General features: G+C 37.4%; 1 protein-coding gene across 3 annotated transcripts in view; it reads left to right on the plus strand.

The window, feature by feature from the left end:
• The first annotated feature begins 6 nt into the window (after positions 1-6).
• Positions 7-17,930, plus strand: part of VRK2 (VRK serine/threonine kinase 2) — a 101,904-nt gene continuing 83,980 nt past the window's right edge. Inside the window, exons 1-3 of one of the 3 annotated variants that reach the window (XM_029937405.1) lie at positions 7-136; positions 1,713-1,786; positions 1,866-2,006. In XM_029937405.1, the coding sequence (XP_029793265.1) occupies positions 1,714-1,786; positions 1,866-2,006 (214 nt within the window). In that variant the 5' untranslated portion in view covers positions 7-136; position 1,713. Of the gene's footprint in view, positions 137-1,712; positions 1,787-1,865; positions 2,007-2,885; positions 2,931-17,930 lie in introns of those variants that run through there. The other 2 variants (XM_029937406.1, XM_029937408.1) reach the window with 2 other exon arrangements.

Genomic DNA, 17,930 nt, shown 5'->3' on the forward strand with positions numbered 1-17,930 from the left:
GCAGTCCTGGGCGTCGGGCGTAGTGGGCCTTCCGCGCCGGCTCTCCGCCTGCCTTGCCGCGCCGCCGGCCGCTGGAAGAGCTGCCGTCGGAGCGAGCGCCGGAGCCTCCCGGCCCGGGCGGGTCCCTGCTTCCGCGGTTCGTTACTCACTTTCCCCTAACTTGGAGCGAGAACCGGCGCCCCCTTCAACTCGTCTTTGCTCCGAGCGCGGGCGGGAGGAGCTAGACCCGGGAGGGGTCGGGGTCCGCTTTTCGGCGGTGCGTAGAGAGCCCGGGGCGGAAAGGGAGTCTCTGGACGCCGGTGGGTTTCGCGGCCCTTCGGGCCGGGGCCGCCCAGGGTGTGGGCAGGCGGGTGGTGGGCCGCGCTGTGCCTGCGCCCCGCCCCGCAAGTCCTGGCGCGTGTTCTGGCCTCTGGGCACCGGTTTGTCCCCAGCATCTCCTGTTGGGCGCTTTTCATCGTAGCCCTGGAAGGAGCCGCAGAGCAGAGTGACACCTTTGGGGGGGGGGGGGGGGGCGGGACCGGCCTGACTTGCTCTCTGTAGCCGCGTCCTGGATGTGTATTTCACTGTCACCTTTCAGGTCTCAAGTCCTGAGGCCAAGGATTCCTTCTCCCCCCTCCAAAACTGTGTTTATCCTCTTTATACGTATTTAGAATTTAGGCCCTGCTGAAAAGTTGTTCTTTGAACACTTTAGGTTTTAACTTAGCAAACATGTATTGGACACCAGTTGGACACCAGTATAAATAAAGTATTGGTCAAGGGGAGCCCCCCACAAAACGGCTTTAGGCATGGGTCACCATCTAAATTCCCTGCTTCCCTTGGGTCCGTGTAGGAGGACAGGTGAAAACTATCGTAAGAGGTTTCTGGTGTGTTCCTTGGCGCTGAGACCTTGATGCTAAGTAAGAACAGAGCATTGGATTAAAGTGAAGAAGGGAAACCTTATTAAAAGGAACAGAAACTTTATCATTCAAAACATGGAAAGATTATACAACGAAAACTTTAACTTTCATTTCAAAGCACTCATCACTTCTGAAAAATTTTTTGGAAATACTTAGAGGATTGCAATTACCTTCACATTTAAATTAGTTTCTGGCAGATATGCTGTGTGTTTTATCCCCCATGCAATGTTCTCTTCCAACTAAAAATCTTCCATTGTGAAATTCACAAACCTGTATACAAATGTAATTGATTAATCTCTAAGGCAGACCAATTTTCACTTTGGTGAGGTTGGGGAAGAGACAGGGTATAGAGAAACAAGCTGAAAGTGTAGCGTGCCAGCATTGAAACTGCTATGGCCTTGTGCTCCGAGAAGTTCTGTATCCATGAAAATTCTAGGCTTATTTTGCAAATATTTTCTGAGTACCTACTCTGTGTCCTTGATGTCACTTGCCGTGCTTGGTGATGGTGTATGTGGCCATTACCCACGTTTTCCTAATCCAAAGCCGTATTCTCTCCTAGTGACCCAAGACCTCGACTTTCATACTTCCCATTCTCAATGAAAGGAGTAATTTGCATGTATATGAAATTTATTTTCTCTTTGTCATGGGAATTATGAACTCATTTCTTAAGGTATATTCTGCCCTGTATTATAGACACCCCTAAATGAATTTTGAAATGTTACGTGAAGTTCAACAGGTTTGTTTGCTTGTTTTTTAATATCAGTGCTTCTTAGATTCCAATGTTGTAATGTATGTGAAATTCCTATTTGAATGTAGTATGCGGCCTTTCCCGAGTCCAGCTGACTTCAGAACCCTAATTCCTACGTACCTGGGAAAGTGCCCCATAGAAGGTATTTTGAGAAATGTATTTTAACTGGACTTTTTGTTGTTTTTATTTTTAATTACTTATCTCAACCTTTCTGCCAACAGAAGTGATGCCTCCAAGAAGAAATGAAAAATACAAACTTCCTGTTCCACTTCCGGAAGGCAAGGTTCTGGGTGATATGGAAGGAAAACAATGGGTGCTGGGCAAGATGATTGGCTCTGGAGGATTTGGGTTGATATATTTAGGTAAAGTATAACTGTAAGTTACCAAATATTCTTATATATGTGACTAGAACTGTGATTACTTGCCATTTTGAACATTGAAACTTTGAAATACAAATAGAATTCATTAATATACTTTATTAAGTAAATGAGCCTCATTAATGTTTACTAGAATGTCTGGTTTAAGATATGGCAGACCCTAGTACTTGCCGTCCAGGTTCTTCTGATAATCTTAGAAGTCTTTTCAGCGCATAATTACAAAGTCCACCAGGAAAATGTTAATGTTCTTTTTTGAGAGTGTGTTTTCATGGAAATACTGCTTTTTTGTAGCTCAGAAACCACAACTGTATAAATCCAAACACTGTAAATCTTTATCATTAATATTTAAGTAATACAGGGCTGTGGTCCTTTCTTAACTAGGCTTCACTAGAGAATTGAGTCTTAATACCTCACGGCATCTGTTGTGTGGAATGAATTAACTTCTGTGCATCTAGATGTCTTTGTTATTTGAGTACCATTTGATAAATGAAAAAACACACTCAGAATTATTTTTGTGTTCTTTGGCACAGATAAGGAACCCTAGTTGAGTATATTTTTATACTACATTTAAAATTTTTTAATTATGCTGAACTTGAAAAGATCATTCAGGGCTACCTTAAATCTGTAGCTTAATGACCAGGACTATCCATTACATGACTGGATGTAATGAATAAAATAAGATAAATATTAGTGATTAAAAAAAAATTACCCTCAGGGATGAATTCTCTTAAATGGATTGACTCATTGCATCTGTTTCTGTAGGAGTTTAAGGAACTGGTAAAAGACCTCCAGTGGGGAGTCTTGGACTCCTTATTAAATGTCTCAGCCAGTAAGGAAGGACAGACTTTCCCTCTCCTCTCCTAGGTTCGAGAGCTGGGTTCATGAAATAAACTGACAACGGGAGTAAAGGTAAACAAATTTACTAATTTTTGATGTGATATACATGGGGCTATCACAGTAAAAAAGTGGATACCCCACCAAGCAGTGATATTTGAGAGCTTCTATACTGTCTTTCTTTTTAGTGTCTATTTTTTTTATTTTTGAGAGCTGAGAGAGAGACCGCACGCACAAATGTGCAAGGGACTGAGAGAGAGAAGACACAGGATCTGAAGCAGGCTCCAGGTGAAAGGAAGAGGGGATGGAGCCCACTTAAAGGAGAGTAAATGATTTTTAGGAAAGATGAATGGGCTCTTAGGAGAATAGATGGGGGGATATGATAGTTTGTGACAAAGTTTGTCTGAGATTGGTGTCAATTTCTAATCTCCTGTGATAAGAGTCAGTTGTCTTTGGTTGATGAAACGTCCCTGGAGGGAATTTGTAACATTCGAGTCTTTTTGGGAGGCTCAGTCTTTATGCAAATAAAGGGAATTCAGAGAAAGCCTCTCCCCGCACTTGCTCTTTCTCAGGTGCTATTAGCCCAAAATAATCCTTCTGCCAAAGAGGTGTATTCTAGGGTCACATATTTTGCTATCCTTCACAAACATATTTCATGGACCATGATGGATAAAGCTCTTTTTCTGATAGAATTAAGATTATAATTTTGAAAAAGTGAATGAAATCCAGGAAAAAAAAAAAACAGCTTATTAATCATCTTAGTGCCTAATCTAGTTGGAAAGATAAAACCAATACAAACAAAAATGCATGGGTTAGGGGCACTTGGGTGGCTCAGTTGGTTGAGTGTTGACTCTTGATTTGGCTCAGGTCATGACCCCAAGGTCGTGGGGTCAAGCCCAGGTGGGGCTTTGCACTGAGCCTGGAGACTGCTTAAGATTCTTTCTCCCTCTGCTGCTCTGCCCCTCTCATTCTCTCTCTCTTTCTCTGTAAAATAAAAATAGATAAATAAAGCATGAGTTAAATAGAGAACATTTTCCTCATTTAAAAGGCTTGAACTTGATTGAAAAATGCTATGATTTTAAGTACCAGGTTGAGTGACATAGTCAGCTTTGTTCAATAGAAATATAATGCAAACCACTTACGTAATTTAAAATTTTCTAAGAGCCACATTAAAGAAACATGTGAAAATTAACATTGATATATATTATTTAATCCAATGTATCTAAAATGTTATTATTCCAACATGTTATCAAATTTTTAAAACTTACATTTAGTTAAAGTCTTTAAAATCAAGGATGTATCAAGTCACATTTCAGGAGCACAGTAGCTACATATAGCTAGTGGCTACCATATTGAATGGTACCAGGAAAGCCCATAAGAGTGTACTTAGAGTCCACAGAGAATAGAATTCCCTGTAGAAGTGTTGATTGAGACTTTGAATTAACAAATTCTCTTGTATAGCAAAGAGCTAACTAAGATCTCTAATATAGTATCTTCACTCAGTGCCAGAGAGCGGGAGTTGAATAAATTTCTGATGTCACTGAGCTATAGCCTTGGATCCCATGCTTGTCAGTGATACTTCTAGCTTTCTGCTCTTTGAAATATTGAGTAATTTCCAAGAAATACGGAAAATGATCTTTCTTTTTTTAATATAAATATATATGTTAATATGTATTTAAATGTAAATGCATTTTAAAAATTAAGTATAGGTCTATACACGTATACATACATCCACTACTTGTGTGGTTCCTGTTGTGAAAAAGAAGTTTGCTGAGGCATGTGATTTATTTGTCTGTATTCAAATCGAAAAACTCTTTGCTTCTTTCTGTCGAAGTGTATTTCACATACTTTTTGGTTTTTCTCATTACCAAAATAATACTTGTTTTACAACAATTTTTCAGGTTTCATATGTTATGCAGTACTTTCTACTATCTGAATGTTAGAACCTGATCCTGGGAATGTTAGCAGATGCACACCACTGAGGAAGGATTTTGAAGAAATGTGTAGCAATGTTGAGGAAGAGGCTCTGTACCTCAGGAAATATAACAAAGCTGTGTGCTCCCAGTGTTGTCATTGTTCCATCAAAAGTGGTACTTGTAAACGTAGGATCAGTTCTTTAATGAGATGCCTTCAGCAATCACTTTGTTCAACTTTGTTTGTCCTGACTCATTTCAAAGCTAAGCAAATTCTTATCAAATTATATCATAGTTTTGCATTTTGCCATGTTTCTCATTTCTTGTATATCAGTGAAGAAATTCAGGTTTTCCTTAACACCTTTATGTCCAGTTACATTCTTTTCAGGTAGTATTCTTCCCAGATGCATGTTTCAGCAGACACTTCATCAGCATTTCTTGCCTAAGGCCGAGAAGAAACTAGCCGCTGTGTCTGACTCCTCGTGCCTGTACGGCGGTCCTCTAGCTTTGAGATCAGTCGCCGAGGCCTTTCAGTAATCATCAACTTAGAGTAACAGGGAAGGAGCAGAGAAGTTTGATATTTACTTTTGACTTGGAGAAATATGATGCCTGTAGCATTAATAGAAATAGTTATAAGAGGGAAGAGAAAAGTCTGAATACAAGAACAAGGCAAGGTTCTTTGTGTACGAAAAGAGGAGGAGGGAGAGGAACAAGGAAAGCGGGGTTAGGGGATGGGAAAAATGGCTGTCATTTTAGTATCAAATAAGTGAAAAAGTTTCTAAAAATCCAGGGAGGGAGAGAGAACGGAGAGTCTGAATTCTGCTTTAATGCTAGGTGCAACACAGAACCAAGCAAACTAAAGGAGACTTGCATAAATAAAGGCAAGGGTTTTGGTGTTAAGCAGATCTGGGTTGAGTTCTGACCTGACTGAGCCATTTAGAAACTGAATGACTTCTCCCCTAGTCACAAGACTGTTCCTATTCTGCATTGTTGCATTCTCATAATGTAATTATGAGAATTAAATGGCGTAATGTTTTTAAAGGACTTTGGAACTTGGTAAGCACTTAAATATTTATTTCTTTATTTCTTTAGAAACTCCATCCTCAGTGATTAGCTGATGGATTTTCCATTTATCTTGCTATGGATTATGATAGATTTAGCTTCTAATATGGTAAAACTAAGAACACAGAGAATGTCATTGGACGACTGACATTTTACTTACTGACCTAAATATGTTTTACCCCTAAAATTTACTATAGTAGCCATGATGATGTAGTAAAATTCTCATTTAAGTTGTATCTTGTGTACCTCAGATATGGAAGGTCCTGGGTTTCAGAAATTAGGCCAAAACTCTAGAGAAACAGAGTTAAATGCAATCAACAAGCCAAACTCCTTTGATGGCTTACATGAGTAAAAATAGACATGGTTTGTCTTTGGAAGTTTTAGTTTTTTTGAAGTTGGGCATAGCGATGACCATTTAGCATCTTTGGAATATCAAGCACAGAATAGATGCTCGACAGTTATTTGCCTGAGGGACTGAGACTGAGGTTGGGGTGTGCAGCCTCTACAAGCCAGTCTGCTTCACCCCCTCCCATGACTACAGGGGGCACCCTTAATTCCAGCCTGTGATCTGCATAAGTAGCCTTAATCACAAGAAAAGCTGAGACAAGTTGGTTATCGTGACAATATCTAGTAGAACCTATATGTGCTTTATTGACAAATCAAAAGCATTATGTTTTATAAAGAAGAATACACTCTTTTTTGCTCTAGAAACATGGAAGAAACCTTTTTTTTTTTTTTTTTGAGGGGAATGAGGAAGAGCCTAAGTAGGATTCTTAGGAATTATCAAAGCCTCAAAGCCTAACTCCCTTCTTGATAAGGAAACAGACTTCTGTTTTTGAAGGAATAGCAAAGATGATTTATGTGTGTCATTTTTACTTACTTTATTTTTTTGTCCACAGTAATGGATTAATTTTTAAGGTATGTAGAATAATGTTCAGAAGAGCCAATGACAGTGCTGGCAACAGAGTGGTGTCATTGGAACACATATGGCTTCATTATGTATTGCTCCATTTTGGCAGTGTCTTATAGAGAAGACTTTGGGGTAAGCAGCTAACTCCTATCTGACACTATGCAACATTATAGTGCTACCGTGACTGCAACTAGAAAGTTTTGAAAATGACACTGTGAAGGTGAGAAGAAGAAGGACATAAACCTGTAATAGGGGAAACTTGTACTGGAAACTAGTATATATAATAAATTAGTCCCCAGATGAAGGTGTGGAGAGAGATACTCACGAGAGGAGGGATCGCTTGGGATTCTGTGAATTCAATGCACTCATTAGACCTATACACCAGAAATAAAAGTCTGTAGAAGATGTATTTTGACTTTGTGTTTGTTATCCATAGGCTTTTAATTTTGAGTTTTTAAAGAAGAGTGTTCCTGTCCCTATCAGCTTAAGAAATCTAAGTACTTACAAAAGTTTGGGTTCTTTGTATAAAAGGAGAGAGGTCTTCTAAGGCTTAGCCTTTGCTTGTCTTTTTCATTTTGTTGAGTGTCTGATCTTCTTTTTAACATATATTAGGGTTCTTCATTTTCAACATTTTTACTGTCATTTTTTTTTGCCTTTAGTGAAGACTTACAAACTACTCTATTCTTCATTGATTTATATATTATGTTTCTTCCATTGCACCTGTTACTGTCTTGTAACTGTTTACAGTGGTCAAGGTTTTAAAATTTGAAACCTATTGCTATAGGGAAATGTCTTCTTCATGAAATGAGCTCACCTCTATTGCCACACAATAAAAGAATTCTCAGCTTTTGAGAGCTTCTGGCTTCCTTATGAAATATGGATAGACTTTGCTTCTGAAGTGTTTTGGGTTTTTTTTTTTTCTTTTTCCTTTCGATATGGAAGAAGAGGAATAAATAGTAGGTTTGGTCTTTGTTTTAAGACACAGGAATATCCATGTTTATAAAATAAGGGAGAGGAAAATTAAACTCTGAAGCTCTGAATATGAGAATTCACTTGAAGATAGCTATTTGGATGAGGAAAGCTTGTCCACCGTTCACATGTCATGGTACAGAGGTGTTTATGGATCTTATACTGCTCACGTACTTGGCTTTGAAATTAGTTCTTCTTCAGAATGTTTGTCCCTTATGACTCCAGTGTGTGGACTGAGTACCCTATACACTCTTCCACACAGAAGAGTATTTTAGGCGAAAATGCAGAGAACTCAGGAAGTATTTCCAGACAGTTGTAGAAGGTTTCCACCGTTCCTTTTAACAGGATGAGCTTCAGACAGGTGGACTTTTCTTTAACGTCTCCAATCAAGTAATACTTGAGGAAAATGATTCTGGAGAAAGACATCCATCGAAGGCCAGAAACATCTACAGATGCAGTGTGATCCCAAGCAATGAAGCATGTGGCCCTTCATTGGCATTATATGATAACAGGAGGATCTTCTGGCAGAAGAGCTGACTTTTGCTGCGTTCTGCATGCTGCCCCTCCAAACCCATCTTTGATTGGCACCTATGCCCTATTGAAACTGGCATCACACCTTCTGAATGGGCCCGGTGCCAGGCTAGCAGATGGGTATGGGCAAAAGCATGCCAGAAACCCAGTATGTGCATCAAGTTTAAGTATTAGGGGCCCAAACTCTCATCCAGGGATATAAAAACTGCAGTCTGTTGAGAGCTTTTTGTGCTTAAGGTTAAAGGACATGCCATTTCTACTCCAGCTCAGAGGGTGATTAATTTTGAAAGTCAGACAGGAGCTCCCGTGGCTGTGTCAGGCAAAATTCTACCTTTGGTGAATGAGGATTACTACTTCATGGAGGGAAGAGAAAGTATTGTAATGAAGTTTCCAATGAGAGTGTCTCTCCTGCGCGTGCCTCCAGCACTTAAGCAGCACGCATTCGGTGGAGATGAGTGTTTCTGTTCTCCAGCAGAGCCAGGTGCAATCAAAGCCAGATCCTCAACCTGCTGCAGCAAAGAACCCCACATTTAGAAAGGGCAGGCAAAGTTGGGAAGAAGTCCTTGGTGGCAGCTCTCACCGTGAGCTGATTGAGCTTCCCGAAAGCGTATAAAGTAGATGAAGGAAAAACTCCACAAACAAAAACCCCTTCAGGATACTTCACCCTCCACTGGAAAGATCTTTAGCAAAACCGAAAGAAAAAGTTTCGTCCTTCATCCTCCATGCAGAAATTGTTCTGAATTTTATATCAATAAGAACTTAGTTTACCAAAATGTTAGAATCAACTTAATGCATAAGTAACAAAGTTTTCTATTCTAACATTTATTTCATTGCATGTCTATCATGTATATAAACTTCACTTCTTGAATAATGGATTTTGCATAAAATTGAGTTCTAAATATCATATTCCTTATGATCGTCTCACACCAACTACAGAACTGGGCAGAGAAAGGGGAGGGCACCATTCCTTGTGACCACTTTAATCATATTCCTCTAAATACTCTTAAATTTACAGGAATGCCTTGTAAGGCCAGATGTGGCCAAGAGAGGCTTTTCCTAATCGCCTTATAGCCATTGCTTTTTCTTTTCCACTGTGTAAACTTTATCTATGGAACAGATTCCATGAGACCGTTGTGAATACTTCAACGTATTCAAAACATATAACTGCCACAAATTAAACTACTAAAACTAAAGCTGGTGCACTGTGACTGCCAAGTAAAGCTGGCATGTCCCTCTGTCAGACTGCGGGAGAGTATGCCATACAGTCCTCAGAAAACACAATTCATCCAGAAGCACTCTTGTCACTCGCTCCGATATTAAAACAGAGAAAGTGACATTAATTAAAGAAGTGACATGAGCCAACAAAGGCAATGAAATTCTAAGCTTTGGCTCATGTGCAGACCTTATTCCAACTTACTCTGCCTAGGTATTGTGGCCATTTCTGGAGTCGTGTGGCCACTTTCCCCCCTTCCTCCTCTCACGTCCCTGTTCTGGAACCTCGTTTTCAGGCAAAATTTTATATCCAAGGTTGGCCCAGCCGGTTGGTGCGCCGGTAGTTAGTGCAAGGTTTCCCCAAAGAGCAGTGTGATGGCATGTGATGCTTTGCCGGCACCGGGTAAGTGCGTGAGAAGAACAGCTAGAGGCAGAGGAGAGCTGATCTAACAGCCAAGCAACAGCTTACACAGAACAGCACCTAGATTGGGTGGGCCAGCAGCTCGGGGAGTCTGTCGTAGCTTGGGCTGTGAAAACAAATGGTGGCTGGTGGCCCTTAGGAAAATCCAAGCTCGCGGAAGAAGCACGCAAGCAGGGCAGCACCCCCAACTTTCCCGTCTTTGTTTCCGTGGTGTGTTCTTTCAGTGTTTTATCTCGGGGCTTCCTACACTAGCGTGTACTCTTTCATTCAGCTCCCCCACCACACTGCCTCTTAAATTCCTTGCGGGCAATCTTTTTAGGATGCTGAAACAAGGCCTTGCCTGTGACGGTTTCTCAAAAATGATAGGTTAGATGAACTCCAGAACTAGTCTGTTATGGAAAAATAATTTTCCCAACCACTCGGTTTCTGAGATGAAATCTTGTGCTCTGTGTACTACCTCATGTAGTATGTGTGTACGGCTCTATGCTTTCAGATATAGAGGTGTTATTCCATATATTTTAGGGGGAGACAAGTATCTGTTCATTTTCTTTTCAAGTATATTTTTAAACTATAAGAAACTGTGTACATCATAGATCTTAGGATTTATTGGGAAAAGTCAGCTTTGCTAATGCCTAGTGCAGGGCATTAAAAAAACTGGACACTGTATTAAGCCTAAACAGTTTTGTATCCAGCGGGAAACAATTCTGTGTAGCACTTAATTGAATTCATCCAGGAGCACCTGATAGCAGACCTAACAGCAAGTATAAACTTTTGTGGAGGGAATGCATGGATGTTGTTTGTTGTTAAATGGATTGATTTGTAGGCATGCAACATGCATAAGAAATCTGCTTTTCAAAGAATATAAACACAACTTGAACAGAAAATAAATTATTGGAATTTCTTTTAACTCAAGTGAATGAAAGGTTTGATTAAGAGTTTTGTACATAGGCAGAAGCTTTTGTTATGGTTTCTGGGCATGGGTGTTTTATATTTGAGCTAAGGAATTTTCTGTCTGTGTAATTAGTCATGAGGTTTAATGTACATTTTTCATATCAAGCAGACAATGGCTTCAAAGAGACAGCAATGCTGCAAAGGAGCAAGAAAAGAAGGCCAAAGTTGACACACACAGAGGCAAAACAGTGTATGAAAAATCAACACGTTTTGCAAAATCAATCATTGAAAATGTGTCAGTGTTCAGGAGACTGTCTTTAATTTGCAATCCAAGTGAAAAAGAGTATTTAAATATGAGAGGCAGTATTATTGAGCCCAGCATGCCTGCTACCACTTGTTTGACTAGCTCAGAATAGAACACTGAGAGGCAAGGGCTCAAAGTTAAATGAACATTTATACATTTTAAAATCAAATGAAGGATTCAGAGTATATTCATGAATTAAATTTTTTTTTCAGAACCCTAAATTTAATCAGCTGGAATTACTTTTAAAGTGTCATTCTATTTAACATTTGGGAATGATGAATTTGCCTTTTAATAGGGATGCTGTATTTTATCATGAAGATGAAACAAACTGTCTTTTGTTAATTATTCCCCAGAGACACTGGCCATTTTTCTCGTCTAGGCTCAACATGGAGTAACAGCAGCTTTCCCCAAATTTATTTCAAGCAAGAGCAATTGGAAGCTACAACATGTATGAAAAAGAGGCTCACGGAGAGCATAGCTTCCATTGTGTATGTTCTGAGTGCCACCTAAGGAAATTCTTAGAGGTGATGCCACCAAAGCCTCACTCAGGAGGCTGTGAACACAGAACACAGAAAAGTAGAAAAGAATGAAAGAGCAAATCTACACTAAAGAGTAGCAGACGAGTCATACATGTCTGCGGCATCCAATAACTGCTACAGATAGTTGTTGAAATCTTTTTTAGGAAATCGTTAGGAACATCAGCTTCTACTGAAGTCTTTCACTTAAGGTGCCAAGCTCTGTGTTGAATGCTGTATGTGCACTATTCCACTTAGTTCTCTTAATAAACTAATAAGGAAGATGGAGGCTTAGGGCAGTGAAGTAATTTGCTTGTGTGCTGCAGTTTTTATAATTGTCCCGATCTACATTTGAACTCAGGTCTCACGGCTCTACTGAATCATGTCCTTTGTCAAAGAACACTTTGAATTTATCGCTAGCCAGAGAAGATGGTTGCAAATGACATGCTCGTGACATGCTTATTTCCAAAATAACCGTGAAATATCTAATTGATAGTATTGGCAGCTCGTTTACGAAATCTGTTAGTGATGATGCTGGTAACGGTGTCATTTTCCTTCAGATTGAGAACCTGAGGTGTCGAGCATCCGTGATATGTTCTTATATTAAGTTCACAAAATCTGTGGAGGAACATCTGATATTTATAGTAAATGTAATGCTAAGAACTGGAAAAAATGCATTAAAAATGTACTATAATTAGATCAAACAATATTTTTATAAAAAAAGTGAGATCCATCAACCAATAGTGCATACAAACTGATAAGAAAGAAAGAGTTGGTGGATTTTTTGCTTTTTGAAAAATGAATAATTTTATGTATTTGTTTTGAGTCTAAACAGTAGCAGGAAGATCAAAAGAAGCCTCTGTAAAGCCTTATGATACAATTTGAATAGGCATCCTATAAAAGTAGATAATTTAACAAATAATTGGATTATTCGTGATCATGTCTTTTTATTCATTGGATAGTAAAGATACACTAATATTGAGAAAACTAGATCTTTCAAGAGTAAAGCAAAACAAGCAAACAAAAAACAGTAAAATCTTGATAAAGAATATGTTTTAATATAGAATTTGTTCAGATACCCAAATACTTAATCTTTAATAGAAGTATAATTTGTGCAAAATTTTTCAGTTCCTTCAAGATATTATTACATAATAGTAGTGATTCATGACAAATCTATAAGTGAGTTTATGAAAGATTGTAACATTTCATGCAGAGGCAAATGCTTAGGTGTTTTTGGTGGAGAAGAGGTATTTAATAGGTATTGCAGTGCCAGTTTTCATAGTAGGATACTTTTTTCTTTGGAGTATATACATAGCAAGAGAAAGAATGAACAAAATATATTACATTAGAATATTTGTTTTTGAGCACTTATAGTAATATGGGGTTATTAATTTCAGTTTCTGGAAAATGTGAAGAAAAGCTGTTCATTAGACTTGATGTTGTTTCAATTAAAAGATCACGTGTTTCAATTCTAACATAGATCTCCAGTCTCAGCTGTGAGTATTACAGTTGAGAGTGGGTATTAGTTATGTAAACTTTCCATCTTGCAAAGTGTTAGGAAGATGGCAGAGGAAAAATAGTAAGACCCATTAAAAAACATCCTCACCAATACATTTCAAGATAAGTGAGAAAAAGAGCAAAAGAAAGTTGTATATCTAATGAGCAAATATTACCATGTGATGAAAAAGGGAAGAAAAAAATGGTATAGACTCTATAGTATCAGAATTTTTACTCCAGCAGAAAGCTTTAGAACAAATATAAGTGTTCTGAAACTTAGTGTAATGTGAATTGAATGCATAATGGAATCGTTGTAAAAATAGAGATTTTTCTTGGGAGAAGGACATTTAAGTTCTTTCTGACCCTGAAAATCTGTGAGGTCCTAAAAGGTGGTAAGGGATATTGAAACATAGATAGGGGTTTTATGGAAAGACTTGATTTAACTGAGCAAAACTTAGTTGTACTATTAATGAAGAAGCCAAGCAACTATTTGTCAGAGAAAAATGACCTGAAAGAGATCATCAAGAAGAAAAAATAATAGTTCTAGTATCTGTCTGTGTAATATATCTTTGGATAATAAGAAGGTAAAGACTTTTCCAAAATAGAGAGCATTATTAAAGAGCAAGATTTCCCTCATTTGAAGCCTAGTTTCAACATGAATTTTAGAAAGTGTTTTAAAAAGTGAGGGAGGAGCTAAAGTTCTTACGTAGTAGGTTTTCAAACAAAATACAAAATTTACAATACCATGTTAGGAAATTAGGTCTATATTAACTATATCAACTATATTAGCCCTTAATTCACAGGCTAAAAATACAAAGACATCATTATAGCTAAGAGAAATATGGCTCTGATTCCACTCTACTATCTGGCCAATTTAAATGTCTCGTAAGAGAAAGGAAGGACCATTTGGGGTCTTAGGAAATCCTGAATCATTTTATAACAGATTACCACAAAGATAAAGGACACTTGAAAGTGTATAATTGAAAAAGACTTACAAAAGATAAATGAATGAAAAAATTAAGATTTGATGATACAAAGTACAACCAGTTCAGTAAAAATTGTTGTGAACATAGAATTTTAAATTGCAATCCATATTTCTAAGGTAGATTTATAAACCATGGTTAAGAATTATAGAGTTGAAAGTTAAACCAAAACAAAGTTAAATTATATGTTAATCCTTCAAGCAAGCTTAAACATACTTAGTTAATAATGATGAAAGTATCTGAATTAGAATTTAGCAGTGTTGGGTGTAAATGGTAATAGAAATAGGTAAATGGATTGAAAAATAGTCTATTATAAAATGAAGTAAAACATGAAGCATGTGTCACTACTGCTAATCACTGGGCAAAGAAGCACAAAGAAGAATAACAATATAAATTTACAAAGCATTGGATCATAGTACAATTGCCAGCTATTGTATTTGGTAAAAATAGTCTGAAATCCTTTGTGGAGAATCACTGACAAAAATCAATTGTCAAATTATCAAAAGAGAAGTACTTAAAACAATAAGATCATCAAGATTTTCTGTGCACATGTAAGAGTAAAATAAAGCAGATTTTATTGTTATTTTTTACATTCTATAGTAAAATCATTAAAAGAGCTAAACAAGGACACTACAGAATGGCAGAAATTTAATAAAACGAAGTGAAAATGTAATGATAGAAGGTAATATGGCCAGAATGCTACTGTTTGTTTTTATGCTTAAAAAAAAAGAGAAGAGAATCTAGCAGACATTTAATAAGAAATTATTACAAATGTAGTTATGACTGGAGGTGTTAAAAACAAAGTCAGAAAGGGACACATCTGTTGCAGTAGGTCTTTATAGTTCTCTAGTGGGACCTGGCATACAGGTGAAATGGAAGGGGCTCTGGTCCCTCCACCCATGTTTCAACCTGAGCGTTTCCACTTTGATCTTCTATGTATCAAGTTTGTTTTTATTGATTTTTTTTATGTTTCTTTATTTGAGAGAGAGAGAGAGAGAGAGAGAGAGAGAGAGAAAGAGAGGGAGAGAGGGAGAACCTGAGTGGGGGAGGCGCAGAGAGAGCTGGAGACACAGAATCTGAAGCAGGCCCCAGTCTCTGAGTTTTCACCACGGAGCTCGATGCGGGACTTGAACTCCGGGGTCATGAGATCATGACCTGAGCTGAAATTGGATGCTTAACCACCTGAGCCACCCAGGTGCCTCCTCTATATTAAGCTATTGAGGAACATTCTGTCACTAAAAGAGTTTGAAGATAACTGATTATGCTGTAATATTTAATAAGCTACAAAGTTGAACATGCAATTAATAAGTAATTTTTATTTGGAGAGGATTTAACACCTCCAATAATAACCTTTTGTTTGCCAACTGTACAGGAACTCATTTTAAAAATTAAGGTTGTGGCAACTTAGTAAATATTTAAAAAAACAACAGAATTTTGGGGCACCTGGGTGGCTCAGTTGGTTGAGCTTCCAACTTCAACTCAGGTTATGATCTCATGGTTCGTGAGTTCAAGCCCCATATCGGGCTCACTGTGGTCAGTTGTCAGCCTGTCAGTACAGAGCCCACTTTGGAGCTTGTGTCCCCTTTCTCTCTGCTCCTCCCCTGCTTGTGCTCTCTATCTCTAAAAACAAACAAACAAAAAACAGAATTTTTATATGTTATAGTCTTTGAATTCGCTCCTAGAAATAAATACTAAGATCAACTTGCTTGTTCTGTTCTTGTCTTTATCCCTAGCATTCTGTCTCCCATTTCCACATATTTCAATTGTGTTTGTTTGAAGGCCACCTTCCCCTTGAGACCTCCTGTTGCTATCCTTTTTGCATTTTCTGCCAGTTATACATAGTATATATTCAAAATTATTTTTTCCTTTTTGTCATTAAGCATATTTTACTTTATGTTACAATTATATATTGTAGGATTTTGTAAATATTATTTTCAAGTTGACATAGGGAAAAATGGACTTTTTGTCTACATCTCTGTGGATTTTATCATACCACAGGAGTTAGGGGACAGAACACATTCATCATCCCTAAAATAGTCCTCATACTATCCCTGTGTAGTTACAGCCTTTCCTTAGCTCTAGTGGTGGCAACCACTGTTCTGTGTCACGACAATTTTTTTTTAAGAATGTACAGAATTCCTATCAATGGACATACAATATGTAACCTTTTGAGATTGGATTTTTGTACGTCCAAGTTGTACATATCCATAGTTCATTTCTTTTTATTGCCGAGTAGTATTGAATGGGTGTACCACAGTTTGTTTACTCTGCCATTGAAGGACATTTAGGTAATGTGATGCCTTCAACTTCACTCTTTTTTTAGAATTATTTTATCCCTTCTAGTCCCTGCCTTTCTGTATACATTTTTAAATCAATTTACCTGTATTTACAAAAAAAAAAAAAAGAAGAAGAAAGAAAATCTTTGCTGAGAGTTTGGTTGGTATTTAATTAAATCTATAGATAAATTTGGAGATTGATTGAGTTTTTTAATCCACAAATATAGTATGTTGCTCTATTTAGGTATTTCTTTCATCAGCATTTTATAGTTTTTAGCATAATTGACCTTGTACATGTACTAATACTTAAGTATAAATGAAAGTTTTTATATTTTTGGTGCTATTAAAAATGTTATTGCTTTTGTAATTTTGGTTTCCAATTGTACGTTATTGGTATATAGAAATACAGTTGATTTTTGCATGTTGACCTTATGTTCCATGATCTTGGCAAACTTACTTATCCTGGGATTTTCTATATTTGTAATCCTATCTTCTGTAAAAAGGGACTGCTTTAGTTCTTCCTTTCTAATCTATATGTCTTTTGTTTTTCTTGACTCCTTGCATGGGCCATTACTTCTAGTACTTTATTGAATAGGAATGGTGATAAACGATATCTTTGACTTGATCCAAATTTTAGGGACAAAGCATTCAGCCTCTCACCATTTAGTATCATGTTAACAATAAGTTTTTTTTTTAATAAATAGTCTTTATAAAGTTGACGTAGCTCTCCCCTAGTATACTCAAAGTTTTTATCAGGAATAAGTATTAAATTTTGGCAAATGCTTTTTCTGCTTCAATTGTTATGATTGAGTGGTTTTTCACATTTAGACTTCATATGGTGGCTGACAGTAGTTTTTCGTTTGTTTTCAATCAATGTCCTAAGGGCTCCTGGTCTGTAGTTTTCTTTTCCTTTTTTTTCCTACTAATTTGGTCTAGTTTTGATATCACAGTAATGCTGGTTTCATAAAATGAGTTGTGAATTATTCCCTCCTTTTTTGCTTTCTGGAAGTGAGTATGTAAAGTTGGTATTATTTCTTTTTTACATGTTTTCTAGAATTCTACAGTGAAGTCATTGAACTTAGAGATACTTTTTATCAGAAGCTTTTTTCTTAACTTTATTTTCACTAGTAGTTTTAGGACTAATTTGGTTATTTTATCTTAGATAACTTTTAGTAGTTTGTGATTTTTAGGGAATTGGTCCATTGAGTCTAAATTGTCAAATTTGTATGTTTAAAGTTCATAATTGTACTTTTTTTGAGAGAGACAGAGAGAGGGCATGCAAGGAGGGGAGTAGGGCAGAGTTTGAGAGAATCTCAGCATGCTCCATGCTCAGCACAGTGATCAATGTGGGGCTTGATCCTACAATCTTGGAATCATGGCTTGAGCTGAAATCAAAAGATGGATGTTTAACTGACTAAACCACCCAGGTGCCCCTATAATTATACTTTGAATGTCAGCATTTTTTTAATGTCAGCATTTTTATAATGATGTTTTCTCTTTCATTCCTGATATAGGTAATTTTAATCTTTTGTTTTTGCCAGTTGCTCTGGCTAGGATTTCCAGTAGTATGTTGAGTAAAAATGGTGAGAGT

The sequence above is a fragment of the Suricata suricatta genome, chromosome 4 (assembly GCF_006229205.1).
Source record: "Suricata suricatta isolate VVHF042 chromosome 4, meerkat_22Aug2017_6uvM2_HiC, whole genome shotgun sequence".
Taxonomy (NCBI): Eukaryota; Metazoa; Chordata; class Mammalia; order Carnivora; family Herpestidae; genus Suricata; species Suricata suricatta.